The sequence below is a fragment of the Dermacentor silvarum genome, chromosome 4 (assembly GCF_013339745.2).
Source record: "Dermacentor silvarum isolate Dsil-2018 chromosome 4, BIME_Dsil_1.4, whole genome shotgun sequence".
NCBI lineage: Eukaryota > Metazoa > Arthropoda > Arachnida > Ixodida > Ixodidae > Dermacentor > Dermacentor silvarum.
In genome coordinates, this window is record NC_051157.2 from 183,291,576 (window position 1) to 183,313,063 (window position 21,488).

The window sequence follows — 21,488 nt, forward strand, 5'->3', positions numbered from 1 at the left end:
CTCACCGCGTCTGTGTTTTTCCTTTCTCTTAATTTTTTTAAAAACCACGTGGTACGATACCGCCTACTCGAAGCCCTGGCGTGTGGCCTCTTTTGTGCGTGGGCACTGACTGGGCCGCGTCGGCATGGGTGGTGGCGCGTACGCACTCGTGTCTCGCTGCCTCTGTCGACCTCGACGTTTACGTACGCGTGGGTTTGAATGAGTGGCCGACTTTTCCGCGCGGCAAGCGGTCCGGAGAAGCCCGTATTTCGGTCCCGGCTGGAGCAGACGCGTCTGTCGATCTCTGCGTGGAGTTCGTTCCGAGCGGAGTGTTCCAGTGATACGGGGACGCATCTTGCTACGGAGTCGTCGCGTGTTCGCCGAAGGTATGACGGGAACTCTGACTTTTCTATCTTGCCCCCGGATTTGACGCGTCCAACTAATAGAGAGTTTTAATAGGCGTTTCTGTATCGGATGATAACGGTAATACGGCTTGCCTCGTACCAGCTTCGTTTTGTCGAACGTATAACCTAACTTGCCGTTAGGTAATACGCGTCATATACATAAAGCTTCTAATGTCTCGGCCAGACGTCGCGGCTACCTTCCTGGTCACGAAGCATGCGCTCGTGTCGTACGTGATCCCTTCTTGCCCTTTGTGCATCGCGATGTTCTTCGTCGGTATCGAAGTACCAACCAACTCGCCGAGCATCCTGTACTTTTCTACGCAGTGCCGCCTGTAACGTGCTCTCTCCCCTTTCTAACTGTACTAGCTGTTGTGTAGATGGATGTTGCGAGCATGTCTTTTCAATCAGGGTGGTGGCTCACGCCCCCCGAGCTCGTTATTTTGACCTTTCTGCTGCGTTTATTATTCGCACTTCGGATCCGTGGTTCGCATTAACAAAACCACGAGGCCCGATAGAAATGTTTTTCCCTAAAAGGTAATGTCTTCTCATTCCGTGTGTTCCTTACGTTTGTGGCCACCAACAGGCCTGTCTCTTACTGTTCTCCACGGCAAGTTCGGAAAATTTTCCTCCGTTATTCTCAAAGACCAATGCCTCGGGCACGGGTAACTGCGTCATCATTTACCTCTGAGTGAGTGTTGGATGGACGCAGCGCGAAAGTATCGTCGTCGGGGCAGGGCGGCTCGGTGAAGCTGTTTTTCCGTGCTAAATGTCGATGCCAATGGTGTATGCGGCGCGAACTGAGAATGGGAGGGACATTGGTGTGGACCGCCTTATACCACCAGCCGAGTCCTGGGTCGTTGTGATGTGCGGATTACTATCGCTCGATTCTATTCCATTTAATATCGCCCATCGTTCGCGACGGGCGTGCTCTCACTGCCGAAGAGCAGGAAAGGCAAAAAGCATTGGAATAGAATCGCTACGACATCCCGGCCCTGTCTCGCGCCGTAGGTGCTCGACTCTGCAGGCGAGATACTTTTTTCTCCCTTAAGTTGATTGTCAATATATGAACATGAAATCCCTATGAGCGAACTTCGACGGGCTGCTGTCAGCTGAACCGTGACCAGCGGCGGGCAAGGCGTAAGAGGACATAAAGAACAGAAGAGGGGGAGGAATAAAAATACAGTAAAAGCTCGATGATACGATCACGGCTAATACGAACATTTTTCGTGACCCCGTGAGATTCGTATCATCGAGCTTTTACTGTAGCTATTTACGGGTTCCGTGTGCGAAGTGGCGGTGCGTAGTCGTGTCTTGGAAGCTGTGTCTCGCGGCGAAGATTCGACTTCGGTTGTATCCTGCATAGTTCTGTGGGGAACAAGGTGGCGGTTATAGTAGAGCGAAATGGTTCTTGCGCTGGAAGACGTGGGCAGCAAAATGAGGGGGGGTAGTACAGGACACTCGCGGCGCTTCGTGTGTCCTGTGCACCCCTCCCCTCCCCCCTCAATCACCTTTCGTTGCCTGCGTATTCTAGCGCGAGGACCATTTCGAAATGCATAACCAACTGGCCCAAATCACCACTTTGGGCAAAGATCGATTCTTGTTGGAAAGAATGGAAGAACAGAATTACGTGGGTATACACCGTTAAAGAGAGCGCATGAATGTAGACCCCCCGGCATGTGTAGGAACGTCCGGCTTTTACAAGTTGCCGCAGGACGACTTGGTTGGCATCTTTCTTGCAACCGTGCGCGCGGTGCATTCACATATCGGTTCGGCCGGCACTTGTGGCTACAGAGTGTCAACGAAACGAGAGGCGCACGTTAGAGTGTTTCCTTTAACAGTGGACCGCAATGCACGGCGCTTGTAACAGTCTCTGTAGTGCGATGCGAGGACCCGACAGGCTATAGCGATACATTGTACGGGGAGAAAGAGGTGTTGGGGTGTGGTGGGAACGACACGGGTCAGCACCAAGAATGGCCAGAGCGTGGCTTACAGCAACGAATTAGTCCAACACTCGGCGAACGGCGGGTGATTTCAGGAATCAATTGAAGGCCTTCGAGGCGTCCGCGGTGTCGCCCGCGTGTCGGCTGCGATGTTTGCGCTCTCCCGCCTGCGCATCCCGGCCTCGCGGGCTGCGCTTGCAAAGCGGCGCGCATGTTAACTGCACGCGCGGTGACGGCCGAATCCCCCCCCCACCCACCATCCCGGACACCCGCGATCCTTGACGTCCTGCAGCGAGTCAGTTTATTTTGGAGCGGATCGCGTGTCTTCCTGCGTGACGGCGGGCGCGGCGTGTTGCTCCTCGAACGGCCGCATATTGTCAACGAAGGCAACCCGAATGTGTGCTGCTGGCTGCCCAGTCTCTCTTCGCGTTGCGCGACCTTTCGCTGGCGCTAAAGTAATTGCTGTGCCAGCGCTTCTCGGCAGTTTTCCGTGGCCGTGTCGCCAGTGCCAACTATTTCTTTCTCGTTTGGTCTCCCTATACTTCGCCGACGTGTGAAACGAAGGCGGGCCTTTCTTTCAGCTGAAAGCGTGACTGACTGACTGACAGCTCCTCCCGTAGGCGATCGCTTCGGACATACTTTCCGCATGTTCGTATAGCGCTTGTCCTTCAGCCTCTGTTGCCAAACTTAACGGCTGACGAGACCCGCGGTCTTGTTATGCGAGTATACTTTCGCTCGCTTGTACGTTGCAGCTGCGCCGCTCAGCCCGCGTCGTCGTGACATTCTCTAGATGGGACGGAGCCATTGTGGCATGTGGAGTCGGCGTCACCCCTTCGGGCTGCCGCCGAAGTGTTGAAAAAAAAAAAAAAAGTGGGGGAGCCGCGCCTGCGGAGCTGAAATTTTTAGAACGTGTCGAACGGCGATCGATTAGGGAGATTGAGGTAAAATGTAGGCCAGACGGGAAAGGTCCCTTACGTCCACTCACGCGCGTGGGAGAACTTGGGTGAGCGCGTGACTCGAGCTTTTCTTTTTTCCTTTTTGGGATATATTCCTCCGCTCTGTTCGCGGTTTCGTAGTGCATAATTTCTACGTTTTTTTTTTTTCGAACTCCTTTCTGTTCGGTCCTTTGAAGGCGGGCGTAGGTCGGCGTGTGTAACGCCCTGCTCGATTTAGAGTCGCTGCTGTGGATCAGCGACGGTATGCGGGGCGTTTCTGCCGCCGCTGAGGACGAGGTTCGCATTGCCAGGCCGCAGTGGCCGCTTACGATGGGAGCCGAACGCTTTAACGTTCGTGTAACCGACATTTTGAGCGCACGTTAAAGGGTTATACAAAAGGAGGGTCTGCGTATGTCAAGATGTCACGTCCGCAAAATTGCCGACTTCCGTGCGTACTCTCGTATTCTCCTGGTGTACTTTCGCTTAAAGTTTATACGGAACCATGCGTGTTTATATGACTACTATATACACAATAGTGTTCTTGTGCCTTCCTTTACTCCTGTGCGGAACTTGGGGGAATTTTCGTGCTTCATATGCTGTGCATGCAGTTCGCTGTCAGTACTTACTGAGATGTAATTGATTTTTATTTTGTGTGTGTGTGTTGGCCGTGCCACGAAAGGCAGCCGGCGCCAATAAAGGCGCCAAATTCTCCAGTAACTTAATACTACTACTACTACGCTGTTCCTACCAATATTAATAAATGATGATGATTAATAATTTTAATCGAAGCCAGACCCGAACACGAAAACTATGCAAAAAAATAGCAGTGGGCGAGGATCGTACATACGCGCTCCACAACAAGACTCATGCTCACTTTCATATTGGCTCTGTGTGTGTGCACTGATTGTACACGCACACACTATAACACCCACACGGGTGTATAAAGGGTGCTTGGTTTGTTCAGTGGCTAACACTTCACACTTGAGGCGCAAGATCGTTATGGGGTCAGGAGACATATGAGTTTTTTTTTTTTTTTAATTTGGCGACTTTCCTATGCCAAGTAAACGTGATGATAGCTGTGACAGAGGACACAGAAAGTGTAGGAAAGGAACCGATAGCTATTCGGTCCGCACCACGTGATCACAATGGACCTTTTTCCAGTAAGTGACCCCTCTGGCGGCCGCCACTTCAACTAAACTTGACGGGCGAGACACATACGCTCCCGCCGCTTCTCGCCTCTACGCAGAGCATGATAGCGTTTGACCAAGCAGTCTCTCGCGACGGCCGTCCTTTCTTTTTTTCCCTTTTGCCGCTTGTGTTGTTGAAGTAGCTTCTCATCGTCCTGCTCAACTGCGCGCGTATTTTCTCACGTGTAGCAACAACACATTTTACATTTACCGACGCGACGGCAGCATGCTGATGCAACGTGCAGGCCGTTTGTAACCAAGATTTGAGAGATGCACCGGCCTTTGTTCTTCAACAGCTTGGTCAGTACTTTGATTCAACTGGCGAAGGCATGTGTGATCGTCAAGCACGCCGCGGTAGGACTTTCTTCAGGATAAACTCGACCGGTCGTTCGGAGCTAGTGGCTCGACTTGAAGGAGGCAGTCAACATACGCATGCACGTACGTGCTTGCCCTCAATAGCGGGCATGCAAGCAGCTCACCATGATGAACAAACAAGGTGCACAACTTCTGCACACGTACTGCGAGTGTGCTGCAGGGCAGGTGTTGTTTTATCTCGAGATATGTGTCGTATATGGCATAGTAGTGGGGACTAAGTAGACTCAACACAGTACGGGAGGTTAAGCAGAAGGGAAGTGGACGCAACACGTTGTTTTGTCAGGTGCGTAAAGCTTCATTTGCCTGCAAAAAGTAAGACTCGCGAGTTTTGTATAATGCGACACCGCGAGTGTGTCGCTTTGGCCTTGCACGATGCATTCTGATCGGGTGTGTGGTGAGATTCTTCTTCTCGTTTGGCCCCACGTAACCGTACAGCTATTTCCACCTGCATGCGGTAACGCTTTCCTCAGCCAATGGTAAAATTCGTGCGGTATACATACCCGTAGATTAAACCATCGCAATAATCACAGTGCTGTTACCAGAACGCAGGCTTCCCTCATTCAGCAAGAATCGCGTGAATACTCACATGGGGTATTCTTTTTTAATTTGGCCGTGCGCTCCACTCCAGTCACCATTCCACGCCGGTTTGTGCAATCGACAGTACAGCAAGTGCCCGGCATGAGATTCGTCGCAAACGCTGCACCTATCGCTCGAGTTCACGGAGTCGTTTTCGTCGACAAAAGTGCTTGCAGTCTTTCCCACTAACTGCAAAGTGTTTCCTTTAACCAATATCCTCGCCCAGAACACGAGAAAAATCATTGTTCAGCCCCTCAAGCTCAGGAAATTGCCGCGGATCATGCAAGGGTTCACGTCCTCACTTCGCACACCTGCCCTGCGATAATGGCGGCGCGGCGTGAAATGCAGCTGGGGCGAGGGTACGCGCATGCGCATAGCTGAATTGGAAAAAGGTCTATTCATACATGGTTTTCAACTGCGGCTTTTCTCATTCCAGGTGCGGCTTGAGCTCGCAGTTGTGCCTACAATAAGTGTGTGGTAGCCGTGTTAGCTAGCAGCGGCCGGGCCTCGCGGGACTTTGCGTGTCTGGTGTGTCAGGAAATTTCTATTCCGGCTCTCTTGTATACGGTGACCTAGTTGCGTCTATATTTCGACTGCCTTAAAAAGAAGTTAGCGCTTACCGCCAGTTTGGTTTTGCCGAGTTGAAAAGTAATACCCGTGGTCTTGCAGCAGGCTTAGGTATTACACGTCTGTGACGAAACCGTTGGATATTGTGATGTCTTATATTGTTACGCGATGTCTTATATTGTTAATACGTTCGTGTGCTTTAGGAACAGCTAATAGTCGGGCTATATTCATACTGTATGGTACTATATGTCGCGAGCTGTTTGATTATGAGGAAGAAAGATGCGCTCACTGGCGCTCGTTGTAGGTCAGAATGCCGAGCAATATACGTCTAACCACGGACAAAACTCCTTGACATTGCTGTATGAGGCCGCCACTGGCATCTGTGCCGTGTACTGACGTAGCAGCACCATGCTTACGCGCATAGACGTCATCTTCAGCAAAGTACTCGGAGACGTGGCCGTTATTGTAGATAAGGGTAAACTGGAAATCTCTGGGAGAGGCGATTTTGTCCTGAAGTGCACACAAATATGATGATGATGATGGAGTTCCTTTTTTTTTTTTTGGCGTCATTCACTAAAACATTCGGCATATTCGCTTCGGGATGAAAATAAGGAGAAAAAAAAATGAAAACGTCGTATTCGATGTTGCGAACTTCTTCAGAGAGATGGGCGAGTTTTGGATACATCTGTTGTTTGTCGGATACTGCAAGGTCTGACTGAATTAGAAAATAAAAACGACATCCACCGTTTTATTGGACAATGGGGACTAAATATAGTGGAATCTTTGTGGAGAAATGTGGGTGGAAACAAACCGTCGGCAAGCGTTAAGTTTAACGCTGTCAGAATGCCAAAGCAAGTCGCCGTGTAACCGCAAATTCTTTTTCTGCGACCCCGTCGTTGTTCGAGCATATTCACGCACACCAGCAGCGGCGCTGAGAACGAAAATGCGGCGTGTTGAGACTCCCGCTTCCTGTACAGTGCGATCGTATGTATGTATGGCTTAGTGCGAAGAAGAATGAGAGCGTGACCGTTAGCGCTGACGGGCTGCTCATTCCGGTTGCCGGTGATGTTGGAGTATTCAAGCTGTGTGCCCCGTGAGAGAAAGCGAGATCAAAAAACAAACAAAAACAAAAAGAATCCAAGTTGCGCCAAGAACGCGTGCCTGTGACCTTGCAAGCGCTGCTCGGGTTAACGTGTCATTCCCCTTGCGACACATCCGCGCCGCCCCCTTCTCGGCACCTGCTCGCTGCTCGAGCCTGGCTCGACAGTCTAAAACTGTCCTGCGCTGTTCTCTGTTCTTGCGGCAGCTATATTCAATGCCGCCCCCCGGGCGCGTTAACTACAATGTTATCTTTCTGCTGTTCAGGAGGGCGCGCGTTCCACTGCGTTCCGACGGAGACGGAATGCGCGAGAAGGTTAACATGCTTGGGCATTTAAGAGGCGTTAAGGAACTCGCGGTCAAACATTCTCTGGAACACTTTATACTGCAGCGTTTGTTTGCAGTGCAGCCTTTGGGTTGCCATATACCTCATCAAGTGTTTTGTAAACGTTGCAACAACATCTTTGCAGTGAGCATTTCCCCCCGTGGCTGGAAATAGCCATGCTCAACTCAGGCGGAGCATGTCTTCTCGTACACGTTCTAATGGTCCCTTGGGCCAGTCTTGGTGATCCCGACTGTCGAAGACCACACTATACTGTGGAAGCTGCGAACGCGAAAGCTCGCCTCTTTGTTGCGGTATCGATCAACTGCTATGAATCCATGCGCTGTTTTAATGCGTTTCGTCAACGAAGGCTTGCGCTCTCGTTCGAAATTCGCAGTCGCGTTTCATTGGCCCGTTTTCCGTCGCGGTGCGTTCTCCTTGTGCCTAGCAAACGTTCACAAAAGCAACGCTCGCCGTAGACCTCGAGAAAACGTAGCTGTCACCGTGGAAGAAGTAGATGTGATCTCGAGACTGGTTTTCGTTCTATAGTGTCATCGTGATCTTGGTGAGGGCTAGGGAGTGAACTGAAAATGAGTTTTACCTATACACAAAAACCCGAAACTTCTTTGCACTCATTTTGCGTTCTGGCCGATAGCGTCGCCTCACTTTGGGCATGGTTAAAGAATGGCAGGTAAGCGTGTTATCTTGTTTTTTTTTTTTTTTTTTTTTGTTAAACTTCCTTAGGGTAGGCTACCCAAAGTTAGGGGACGTTCGGACTCGGTTGAGTCGATACACTATAGAGAGTCTTTCAAAAAAAGCTCTCCAGTGTATCGAGTGGGCGAGTCTGCAGCCCCCCTCGTACCCTCGTGTATACGTTCCAGCGTTGAACCGTCGTGGAGGCGTTCGATAGAAAACCGAGCGAGTTGGTAAGCGATCGTGGTGAATTTCTGTGCAGCGCTCACAATTCGGACGAAGAAGAAAATGCACGCAGGACAGGTTCAGCGTCTATTTTCTTCTTCCTCTTAACTGTGAGCGCTGCACAGAAATTCACCACGATCGCGTTCGACCCGAGACACTCGGGCGAAAACAAAAGCGAGAAAATAACGCGCCCGGCGGTAGCTGCTGTGCGGCACATTCCTGGCGTGCGTGCTCGCCCTGTTCGCGGCGGCAGTCGTCAGTGTGGCCCGTCCGTCATCGAGTTCCAAGAGGCGCGGCGGGTGTCGGATTTGTTTATTTGCATACCTGTCTCGTCTGCACGCGGGAGCGGATGCGAAGCGGATGTGCGTGCCGTGCTTGCGCCCGCATGCGCGTACCGTACCCGCCGTGTCCGAGGTGTTGTGAAAGGTCGTTGGCCCCGCCTGCCTCGGCTCGACCGAGCTACTGCTTTCGTATGGTGGGATGCAACTTAAAAGAAACAGCAAGGACCGCGCCGAGTTGGGTTACTCCGCCAGCCAATCGCAGAAGCAAACGAAATGGGCGTCGTGCTTGATACGACTGTGCTTGTCGTACTTGCACGTTCCACTATATAATAGACGAGTGAAAGCGTATAAAATTACGCGCTTATAATTTTTTTTTTTACGGTTACCGCCTTATATAGGTGACGGGGAAAGCTTGAAGTACGAAATATTTGCAGCCTCGTGGAGGAACAGTGGCTGGCGGTTACGAGGGAGTGGGCGGGGCTTCACTGCAGACTTAAGTTGTGTCCGACTGTAGTGTATACGGCATGGTGACTTTCTTCTGATTGAAAGAACTACTTAGAAGATTAACTGTCGTGGCTTCTTCATCAGCGTTGCGCGGCATGGCCGACTGGCAGCTGATAGGAAATGCAATGCGGACGGTATAGAATTCCAACACGAGACACATTGTGCTCGAGATATGGGTAGCGACGGTGCACCTTCATTTGGGATGACGTGGTCCTCGAAGGTGGGAACGATTGTGTGGCCTGTCTCAACTATCTGACAACCTTCTTTTGATCTTGTTGCCCGACGTGCCTCTATCGCACTGAGCTTGTCCACGAAACAGCGCCCACACTTCGCGTACTACACTGTCCGTTTTGTGGGCGGCACTTATTCGTCGACCGACGCCTAGCTATGGGAGGGATTGTTCGGCATGTCCTCGACAAAAGCTCCAGCGCTCGTGGCTGTGGGAGAGGCTGTCATCTCTGCCCGACTGTGGACACCAGCGGCGGCTCGCACGAACACAAGAAAAATAACAGCGAATTTAAGAACGCGTTCTTAAATTCCTTATTATGTTATTATGTTCGTGCAAGCCACTCCAGGACGGTCGTGTGGGCTCGTCGGCTCGCGCGAGGAAACCGGATGTATAGCTGCACATTGCTCCCGGTTTTGAGCTCTGTTTTGAGCTCTGTCTCAACTATCTGACAACCTTCTTTTGATCTTGTTGCCCGACGTGCCTCTATCGCACTGAGCTTGTCCACGAAACAGCGCCCACACTTCGCGTACTACACTGTCCGTTTTGTGGGCGGCACTTATTCGTCGACCGACGCCTAGCTATGGGAGGGATTGTTCGGCATGTCCTCGACAAATGCACGCACGCATGCGCACTTGCGGTTATGTGGAAGGTGCTTGCGTTGGCGGAACTCCGTGTTGCCGCGAGACTGTGTGCACTTGACTGTTATATAGGGACATGCATTCCATGTTATACGTGGCTTTCCTTTTCGTTTAGTGATTTGGGTATGGTAAACTGCTGCATGAAACTCGATACACGCGTTATATAGATTTTGGGGGATTGTACGACCGCCGCTTCGAGAGGTAGCCACCTGGCGGAGAGCCGCTGCACGTCATCGCGTCGTCTCCCGACAGCGTCGATCCTTCGGTTTGCTCAAGCTCGGCTGCAGTCTCGGTGTGGACTTTTCGTACCCGTCAAACACGGACGAACCCTTGTGTAAAGGTTGCTGTTCGCATGGCACACGACGCTGACGTGTAGATTTTGGTCGGTGCCCTCGCGTTCCCGCGAGCCTACAGCGCTCAGCTGTTGTTCTTCAAGCGTCGCCAACGCTTGAATCTGAAAACGCGAGTGTGTTTTCGGAACGTCGCGCGTCCCAGGAGTGCAGTGTTTCCCAATTCCTATAACTGAAAGGTAAACACTATGGCAGCGTATATACGGCGCGTGCTGTGTGTGTCTAGCGGCGAGTGCTTTCTGCCGGTGTTTGTCTTGGACGACGTCCGTGTCGTGCTGCGGCAGCGTGCGCGCGTCCCGCCACGCGAAGCAGCTGCAGGATGTAAAACGCTCCTTCACGGTGCAAAAGGGGCGGCGACATTGGCGACTTCGTCTTACAGAGACTATAGATTCTCGATATTTTGGTTGGCTATATAGTAACCATCGAGTCACGCCTGATTATAGGCCCGAAGGGCTAACCAGTGATCAGTGGACCATCTCGTATACGTCTGTACAACGAGTCTGACCTCTCATGGTCCCGTTCAAGAGCACTGTTTCTTCGCCCAAGTTTTGTAGCGACCGGCCGAAATTAGTGTACTGTTAGTCTATTCTTTTGATCCGTATCTAAAACAACCAGATAAAGAGGACAGCACGGCGAAAGGGACGTGAGCGACGCTTTCTTGTCCATTACCATTTCTTCTCCATCATTTTTAAATATCAGTTCGAACTAACTCGCCCAACAGTCCATCATTGTGGTAGGCCTTTGACCTGGCTCGGCTGTAATGGGCGTTCCAGCTTGAACTTTGACGCGCGCTAAATATTTAATGCAGAAAGCCGGGCTAATTTGGAACAAAGGGTGAAACAGCGAGAAACGGCCTACTGTACCAGAAAAAGCAGTATAGTTAGTGCAGAAATATGGGCTAATTTACACTATAGTTGGACTTCCTGTACTGTCGCATTTGCTGTGTTTTTGGTGTTTTATTTCCCCGGAACCCCAAGCGCTGGAAATGCCACAAAGGCGCACTGAGATTTGGCTCTGCGCGCAAGGGCGGGGGGGAACGAGATAAAGGAATAGTGGCAGCAGCGTGCGTGACCCGAAGGAAAGCACCGATAGACGAACGGTGAACACATGGCGGCCGCGGGCCGTCAGAAGCCTGGAATCTGCTTTGACGCGAACACAAATACACACGACGGGACATCTGCGACGTGGATCGAATATCTGGCGAGGAGGCGTGATTCCTGTGTCGATGCTTGCGACGTGGCCACTTTTGCACCCCGAGTTGTCGTTTGTGGATGGAAGCGCCCTCGAAACGGCGAGTGCAACGCTTGCGCGAATTTGTTTGCGTGCGGCGGCCGGCAGTGACCATATGGGAGGCAGTGTGGTTCCGCAACGTCTCGGTCGGGCGGATCTGCCCTGCCGAAAGGAATGTGGATGCGCCTGGCGGCAGCTGCTGCTAGCGCGTTCCTTTTCGACCCTTCCATCCATCTCTGCAAATGAGGCTTTGCTGTGACCGACCGGCCCCTCGAATTCGTTAAAAAAAAAGAAAAAAAAAAAAAAGGAAGAGAAGCTTTTGTGCAGTCGAAGTTGGCGCGCCATCTTCCGAATTTCGCAGCTGTCGACCGTGCTCGAAGCAGTCGAAGCTGCTGGCGGCGCGCAGACCTAATTCGGCGCGGCTGCTACTCGAGGAAGAAGCGCGTTCGTTTTGAGTTCGTTTCTTCGTCTATAGTGGCGTGGCCATAGCGGCGTTGCTTGTCTGTATACGTTAAACGTCACGGAACGAAACAGTACCTATACGAGCGTTTTCGAATTCCGTCCTTATAGCAATTCGGCCGCTTCGGTGAGGAATGTATTTTCCTTCCTCCGTGCATGTGCGCATGCGCTGAGTGGCGGAGACCGGCGGCGACGGCGGCACAGAACGGGCAGCGCGGCACCTGCAGAGCGTGTCGTCTGCTACAAACGTGGACCCTCGGCCGTTTCAATTTGACAGCAATCAAACACAAAAAATATATGCGCACAAATAATAAAAGCGCAAATAAACACACCGTAGCGCTTTTATGCACGCATACGAAACATCTTTAGATTTCTTTAGAGGAAACAGATGATAAATGATGCTGTACAAAAAGACACAGCAGAAGTACTTGTTTTTCACTCCTCTACGTCTGCGCGGAAGCGAAGGTGCGAAATTTTCGTCTTCCTCGCTTTGTTTACCATCTCTGCAGTATGTTTATTCATGCCTGACGGAACTATAGGTATCTTGATACTTGTGCGTGAAGAGACTGAGCAACAGAACAGTGTTTTGTTCCTGGCTGTAAATCTGGTTATGGCAAAGGACGCGAAAAGTTTTCGCTCTTCGCTTCGCCATCTGATCTTCTACTGCACCAGTGGCGTCAAAAAATTCCTGAAATAAGCGAGCGCTTAAAGCAATGGACAAAATATGTGCGCGACACTTCGAGAAGCAGCTTATTCTTGAGAGTTACTTCAGCAAAGACAAAGGCGATGCCCTACTAGATGTAAAGAAAGTGCCTCGACTTCGAAGCGGAGCCGTTCCTTCAATTTGTTTAGGGAAGCCTGACGTAGCTCAATGATGCTGAATGCCAGAAGGAACCAGAAGACCCCAATGCGGAAGTACGAGAGGAGCTCAATTTAAATTTGTCTACAACTACACACAGTGCAGGTGCCTTTCCTTGTCCAGAGACATGCCGTAATTTAGAGGGAGAGAAAGGGAAAGAAAGACAAGGAGGTTAACCAGTGTAAATACCGGCTGGCTACCCTGTAAATTCTGTCTTGCCTTCGAGATGATTCCCCCAGTTATGCAGACACATAATCAGAGCTTCTCTTGTGAAATAATAAGCAGGAAACACTGGCTGGAATTCCCAATTATTATGTTTAATGAGAATGTGGCGATTCTGCTCGCAAGAGAACCGGGCGACACGAAAAGCACCGCGAGAAACAAAGAAGCAAACGAAGCATCTTAGCACTTGATGCGTGCTCAGATAAAAAAGTGTGATAAACGTCAGCTTTTGCATAAAAACTTCTTTTCGTTGTCGTCTGTCATTGCTTGAGACCGCCCGAACTGCCGTTATATCGCCTTACCATTTGCTATAGTTTTTCTTTCCGTCTTAGTTTCCGTAATTTGCTTATTTTCTGTTCCTGTGCCTTGTAAAGTTCCATGTAGGCAACCTGACAAATGCCCTGGATTTGGCCTGTATAAAATAAATTAAATAAAGTGATACATGACTTGTTTCTCCTGGTAACGTCACTCCGTGAACCGCAAGAGCTATGCGCGCTACAGTCGTCAGGGCGTGCGCGGAACAGCTGACAAGCAGGTGCCGCGAGAGAGTCCCCGCGCCTTTGCTCCTCTCCGCTGCAGAGTTTTTCTTCATTCGTAGCGCCGTCTGGCGAACACGCCGTGAAGCACGAGCCGGCGTTTCAGAATGTGTCCCTTCCAGACGAGCAGAGTCGGCGCTCCTGTCTTATCTTACTCCGTGACCAAGACCCAGTCCTGCAAGTCATGGGCTAGGACAAGTGCCTGTACTTGTTTTCATTGGTAGTGGGGTTCGCTTGGATCCGGCCTGTGCGGCACAGTGCACACCCGACAGGCGACATAAAAGCCACCAGCAGTGAGGAAGAGTTGTAGGCGTTGAGATTTGTCGAGTAAGGTGCGTTCACTAAGGCTGCTTTTGTATCCAGGGGCTGCAGCGCGACGCAGTATTCCTACGCGTGTATGAAATGAGTACGGCGCAAGGTTGACAGTGTAGTGATTGGCACCTACACTGTGACGTAGTTCGACGACTCGCTGCATGCGGTACTTCACTAATCGTGTTCGCGAATTTACTCGCGATAAAAAAACTCTTCGTGCGAGGCGCTCCCGTGGTCTCTATGGTTCGGCCCCGTCGCCTGAGTGCGTTGCGCATCCGTTGAGAGTAAGCAGGGCTGCCCCGCTGTGGGGAGACAGAGACGGCAGTCGGCGCGCAGCCAAAGCAGAGACGACGACGACGCCCCGGGGTGCGAGCGCTTCTGGTCTTGTGGCGTGCCGTGCTCGTCGTCGCGCAGCGGACCGCGACGGCGTGGGTGGGCGTGAGGCGCGATTGTGCGCGCAGCGCTGAAGAAGCCACCGAGGCCCGACGCGACGAGGGAATGCGCGAGAAGAATCCTGCGTGGCGGCCAATTCAATTTGGAAGCGGTGGTATCGCGGCATGTGTGCCGTTGGCTATATAACCGAAAAGGGGGGTTGTTTCGTTTGTGTCTCCACTCCCGGCTTCTTCGATCGGCGGGTATCTTCTAATCGCTCCGTGTCTGCGTCTCGTGTTGCTCGTTTGGTCTGCTTGCGCTTTGCTGTCCCTCGCATGTTCTCTGGGATTTGTGGTAGGCTTTGTGTTGCGCTGCGGAAAGGCACTCAGTTTGCTTTAAAAAAAAAAACGAAAAAAAAAAAAAAAAAAAAAACGCGGGTCGTCTGAACCGGCGCTTCTGGCCCGTGACCTCTCAGCGATGCTTCGGGAGGGTGGAGCTTTCGCTTTCCCCCTCGCGGTGGTTGCCGTTGCGCTTACGGCCCAGCTGCGGCACCCGGGTCCGCGTTTCCATCTTTAATCGGACGCTGCTACGTGCTTCTGCACGCGTGTGGTCAGCCAATCGCGAGAACATTGAGGGCACCTGCGTGCCATCCAGTCCTGCCTCGAAAGGAGGCAGCTGTGTAAAAGGGCCTTGATGAGAAGGGTTTGCAGCGCTTGTTTCTTCGCTATGCGTTCCTGTAAGTTCTTGCGCTGCTTACCATCATGGAGAAAGATAACTTCCAAGGGTTGCGCTAGTGAGCCGAACCTATATCGAAATAGGGGTGCCAAGAAAGTAGCATCTTCGTCACCTTCCGCACCGCGCGTATTGCCGAAAGGTCTGAAAATGTACGCCCCGGGCTTTCTGACGGACTGCGTACGCAAGGCTCTCTCTCTCCCGATGTATTAATGTCTGTTGGACGAGCGCGGCCCGCAGCACAACCTAGGAACCCAGTGAACGGCCTTGTTTGGTGACGCGGTCGTACCAGTTGTGTGCAGTATTCGAGCCGAGGCAATGATAAAGGGTGGAACCTTATGCCCCAGTAAGTTACAGGTTGTCTCGATTCCCTGCTGCGGTGCTTTGTGTGATACCTTTCGCGCGTCAGGTTCGTTGGCACTCTTTTCTGACCCACGTGCGGCAACTGTTGATCGACGACGCGGTGTTTATAGATACACTTGGGCTTTGAGATGCATACATGCTTATGGATAAATGTAGATACATCCGGGCTTTGAGGGCGAACGTATATCGGAGAGCTCCGTAATCGACCGCCGGAGTACCGTTCTTCAACGGGAGTCAAAACTGCGCAGTACACGGCGCTTTTGTGTTCCGTTGCCCCATGATATAGTATAACGCGTGGTGGCATTCGAATCCGGGGAACTAAACGCGGCGTCAACCGTGATTTCTCTCAGCAGTTGTACACAGCCTCAGTTACCGAAGTGGGGACTCAATGCGGTGAGTAGCGATTCGCCGAACCTAACAAGTACGCGATGCACGACCGAGAGCGCGCTCAGGGGCGCAGACCTCGACACGAATGCGCACGAAGGCGTGTCGCGCTAGCGGATTGATCCGGGCCACGAGCGGGGCGGTCGCGTCCTGAAACCCCCTGAAGCTCTCTTCGAAAGAGGATCGTAGCAGGGGCGTTCTCTCTCTCGCTCCATCGCTGTCCTCCAGGGCCGACCCCTGTCTAATAAGTAAACGAAGCATTGGTTTCCCAATAACACCAGGACGTTTGTGAAGGTAAAATGAGCCCCGGCTCCACCCCCCACGCACCCGAAATGCACTTGTGGAGCCCCTGCCTGGATCGTATAGTGCTTTGCGCCGTCGTCGCCCGGTCCATGGGTTGTCCCAATGATAGTCTTTCCCGCACAACTCGCGTACTGGGCGGTGGAGCACCCCGCACTCAGAAGCCCAGTACCGCGTGGGAAGAATCATCATCATCATCAACCTATATTTATGTCCACGGCAGGACGAAGGCCTCTCCCTGCGATCTCCAATTACCCCAGTCTTGCGCTAGCGTATTCCAACTTGCGCCTGCGAATTTCCTAACTTCATCATCCCACCTGGTTTTCTGCCGTCCTCGACTGCGCTTCCCTTCTCTTAGTATCCATTGTGTAACCCTAATGGTCCACCGGTTATCCATCCTACGCATTACATGACCTGCCCAGCTCCATTTCTTCCGCTTAATGTCAACTAGCACATCGGCTATCCCCGTTTGTTCTCTGATCCACACCGCTCTCTTCCTGTCTCTTAACGTTACTCCTAAGATTTTTCGTTCCATCGCTCCTTGTGTGGTCCTTAACTTGTTCTCGAGCTTCTTTGTTGACCTCCAAGTTTCTGCCCCATATGTTAACACCGGTAGAATGCAATTATTGTACACTTTTCTTTTCAACGACAGTGGTAAGCTCCCAGTCAGGATTTGGCAATGCCTACCATATGCACTCCAACCCAATTTTATTCTTCTGTAAATATCTTTCTCGGGATCAGGGTCCCCTGTGAGTAATTGATCTAGATAAACGTACTCCTTTACAGACTCTAGAGGCTGACTGGCGATCCTGAATTCTTGCTCCCTTGCCAGGCTATTGAACATTATCTTTGTCTTCTGCATATCCATCTTCAACCCAATTCTTAAACTTTCTCGATTAAGGTCCTCAATCATTTGTTGCAATTCGTCTCCATTGTTGCTGAATAGGACAATGTCATCTGCAAACCGAAGGTTGCTGAGATATTCGCCGTTGATCCTCACTCCTAAGCCTTCCCAGTATAAGAGCTTGAATACTTCTTCTAAGCATGCATTGGAGAGATTGCGTCTCCTTGCCTGACCCCTTTCTTGATAGGTAACTTTCTACTTTTCTTGCGGAGAACCAAGGTAGCTGTGGAATCCTTGTAGATATTTGCTAAGATATTCACGTATGCCTCCTGTACTCCTTGATTACGCAATGCCTCTATGACTGCTGGTATCTTACTGAATCAAATGCCTTTTCATAATCTATGAAAGCCATATAGAGAGGTTGATTGTACTCCGCAGATTTCTCGATTACCTGATTGATGACGTGGATATGATCCATCGTAGAATATCCCTTCCTGAAGCCAGCCTGTTCTCTTTGTTGGCTGAAGTCAAGTGTTGCCCTGATTCTATTGGAAGTTATCTTGGTGAATATTTTATACAATACTGAAAGCAAGCTAATGGGTATATAATTCTTCAATTCTTTAACGTCTCCCTTCTTATGGATTACTATAATGTTGGCGTTCTTCCAGCTCTCTGGTACACTTGAAGTTGTGAGGCATTGCGTATAAAGGGCCGCAAGCTTTTCAAGCATGATATCTCCTCCATCTTTGAATAAATCTACTGTTATTCCATCTGGTCCAGCAGCTTTTCCCCTGGTCGTGTCTTTCAAGGCCCTTTTAACTTCATCGCTAGTTATAGAAGGAGCCTCTGTATCCGGTTCATCCCTGGGAAGTTATTCGCATTTATGTGGGTTTGTCCCAGGCACGCGTGCAGGGGGCACCAAAAGGCAGTACGGCCCACGCCACGGAGGCTTGCGGTCCCAACCTGTGTCCCTGTGTTACACTATGATGGATATAGCCACCATGTAGACAAACACAAGATGGAACTCGCGTTAGATATCGAGCAAACACTGCATTTCGATCTCCCTTGCAACCTGAAGTATAACAAGGTAGTGTCGTCCTTGCGAATTCAAGCTGGTGTGCACGCACCAGCGTGACTATAAATTCATATCAGCTGATATAAACTGATAGCAGTTGATATAAATTGGTAGCAGCTGATATAAATTGAAAGGGAGAGGGAAGTCCCTGCGATAAGTGGGCACTGCGCAGCAGCGGTCGGTCGCGCGGTACGGGCATTTTGCGACACCGCCGGTCCCCGACGCCCCGACGTCGCTCTGACGCAACGCCCGTCTGCCGTGTCGCCAAATAAAGAAAGCACGGAGCGCAGGAAGAGGCTCTCCAGCGCCACTTCGAAGCCTGTGCGCGGGGTTGTCCCCGCTCTCTCTCCCTCCTCGTGTGCGCCATAATGTCTACCGCGCTTATCTCGCCAAGGCCGCTGTTTCGATCGCGCGTCTATGTGCTTACGAGAGAGTGGCGTGCGGCCCTTGGACGAGCGGGGCTGGATTACCGCTGGCGCGCAGGCTCTGTTGCTGCTCGCCGTACGTCTGTGCCGATCGTCACTTTCCTTCGTTACTCTTTGCTGTTCTTGTTTTAACGTCTGCGTTCGCAGGCTCGCCCGAATGCGCTGCATTCGCGGGGTGGGTGAGTCACCGTGTAATAAGCATAGCCCGCCGTTTCGCTTACTCTGTCCCGCGAATCTGCCACTGCCGCGCCCACGCCACGCGGTCGCGCCACCTGTTAGTGTCCCCCCGCTACATAAACGGGCTGCTTTCGAAACGCGATTTATGGCTTGCGTGTGTAGGGACGATTTCGGGACGTACCCTGCATCTCTCGACGCGCTCGCAGCCCGATCGGGCTCCCCGCGCATTTATGATAAACCCTGTATTTGGAAACTGAGCGGCGTATAAATTAACGTGCGTTTATGGGTATGAAAATCACGTTGCCAAAGTAACGACGCAAGCCATTTGAACGAAAGTGAAAAAGAAGCGAACATTCTGTGAAGGTGTTAATAATGAAATCGTTCTCATTTTCTTTTTCTTCTTTTTCTCTTTTTTTAAAGCATGCGCATTCATTCCTTGAAGTATTTTTGTACGTTATAAACCGTGTTCAGCTGGTTGCCACTTGATTTTAGGGTAGCTAATGCATCAGTGTTTAATTTCTCATTGTGTGTCACATTGCGTACATATCGTTTCTTGTGAGTCAAGATCAGTCCTACGGGGATGGCTGTTAAGATTAACCGTGTCATTAAAATGCGATAAAATTTTGAAAGGCGCGAAATTCCCTGATGCGAACACAATTTAAACCATACCAGGGACATGCTTAGTTCAGAAGGGCTTAAAGGGGTCCTGCAACGCTGTTTTCGAGTCACCATATTTGCTCTGGTTACTGCACCACATTTGCTTGCGGCCCGCGCGATGTGCTCATTGATATTAATTATATAGAACTATGCATGTCCACGTTTATAGTAACTATGGAAATTCACTTACATGGATGAATTGTATGAGTAATTAAAATAGGCAATAATCGCGTCCATTTATTGGCACTGTAACGTAGCTGATGAAGCAGCTATAATTCATGTAGTATAATGTGTGTTATGATTTACCATTGTGCAGTGTACGTTCAAAATGCTAAGTTAATGTATATATACCAAATGTTTGGTTCTAATTTGGGTCTGTAGATTAACTTAATTTGTGTTATGGAAACATCGGCTCTTGTATAGGGCTTTTAGTGAATTTTAGTGAGGAAATTCAGGGAAAAAAGTTAGCAAAAGAATTTGAGAAGTAATAAAAGGAATAGTTTCAGAACAAAAGAAAAAAAGAACGAAATTCTAGCCAGTTATATATAGCTTACTTTGTAAGGTTACTGCTGCTGTTACGAAATGTGGACAACTATAAACACTTAGTAATTTCTTTGTCCATTATATTCACAGCTGGCTGTTATAAAAAGCATTACCACATCATATAGTTTTGTCGAACATTTATTAAAAACTATACAGTGCCCGAAATAATGACTTTAGCACTCCCCCGCCCCCTCCCACCAACTCCTGCGCGCTATACGCAAACATAACAACATCATATGCCCTTGGATGAGATTTCAGGCCAGGCTTAACCCAAGCGGGCTGATACCTATGAGTAGTTAGAGTTATTGAGAAGCCTTTTTTTTAAGGTATAGTATTTGTGAATAAGAGCTTCCATTGTGTGGAACCTACTCACTGATTGCTCGCTTATATTTTCTTGCTCACAGGAGGTGTAGCGAGTGAAGTGTAAGCAAGCCCGCCCAGGACCGCCTATCCCGCCACCGCCGCCACCAAAAAGCAGTGACCTCCGCCGCCGCCCCAGCTGCCGAACGCGGAACACACACACCTCCGAACGATGGCCCCCGAACGCCGCGTGCCCATCCAGAAGTCCGACCTCAGCATCCTGGACAATGAGTTCAGCTCGATCCGGGAGCGTTTCGAGGCCGAGATGCGCAAGATGGAGGAGGAGATGTCGCGCTTCCGCTCCCAGCTCATGGACCACGAGCGCGACTTCTTCTCCAAGAGCTCTGCGCCGCTCCAGGTGGGTGCAGGCATGGCGGCCGGGCCCGTCCCAGGTGGTGCCCCCGGTGCTATGCAGCCCGCTGTGAGTGCATGGCTTGTGGCATGCCGCTTTCTTTCTCTCTTTTCCTTCCACTCGATCTGCACATCTGCCTGAAAACTAGCGCGAAGGGAAGAGTGCGAGTGGGCTCAGAGACTCTCGCGAGTTTCTCCGAAGGGAGTAAAGGTGGTGCTGCAGTATACTGCAGCTGTATGATGGAGGGAAGATCTGAACAATAATGCACAGGGTAGTTCGTTGCTGTTTGAAGCCCAAGCTGGCTGCCTGAGGATAAAAACATACCAGAGCAAATATTTGCAACAGGATGAGGCGTTTGTCTGCGGCAGTAAAAATCCGGAAATGATTCTGGACTATTGTAATGGAATGCCAAGTTATTGACCCAGGAAGGACCGTAGGCAATGTACACTTCCAAGAAGCTCTTGGATTCAAAGTGAATGAAAGTAATAACTGGTCAGTATTTGAGATAAGCAAGAGAGGTTTAAGAGGAAGCTTTAGCTCGGGGGCTCCTATCTAAATACAGGGGAAAGGAGAAATAGTTTTTCAGGCTTGTTGCACTTAAAAGAATAAAGTTAAAATCTAGTGGCTGTTGGAAGCGAATTTTCGAATTTTTGAACTATCATGTTTACAATTATGTAACTCAGCAATGAAAAACCGTATGACAATTCTGTGAATTGCATCTAAAGCCCAGACCACACGTACGCTTGCGGACGTGCGTAAGGCCGCGTCTACGCGCCCTGCGCCTGCCGCGCCTAGCGAGGAATGGCGGTTTGCATCCACAAATACGCGCGACAGCGCGCGGCCACTGGCCTCACTCGTTGACGCCTTGGCAGAGGCCACTTCGTATTTCGTTGTTGACAGTTTTTCAGAATGCTTCTATATCTATAAACGTAATTGTTATATTTTTAGAGCTGTTAGATAAGCACAAAGAGTGAAGAAGAAGC

At 50.6% G+C, this 21,488-nt stretch overlaps 1 protein-coding gene across 4 annotated transcripts in view; it reads left to right on the forward strand.

Moving 5' to 3' along the window:
- The window catches only part of LOC119450832 (heat shock protein beta-6), a 72,729-nt gene that overhangs the window by 18,675 nt on the left and 32,566 nt on the right, over nt 1-21,488 (forward strand). The window contains exons 1-2 of one of the 4 annotated variants that reach the window (XM_049666269.1): nt 214-365; nt 20,198-20,574. In XM_049666269.1, the coding sequence (XP_049522226.1) occupies nt 20,326-20,574 (249 nt within the window). In that variant the 5' untranslated portion in view covers nt 214-365; nt 20,198-20,325. Of the gene's footprint in view, nt 1-213; nt 366-20,197; nt 20,575-21,488 lie in introns of those variants that run through there. The other 3 variants (XM_049666268.1, XM_037714325.2, XM_049666270.1) reach the window with 3 other exon arrangements.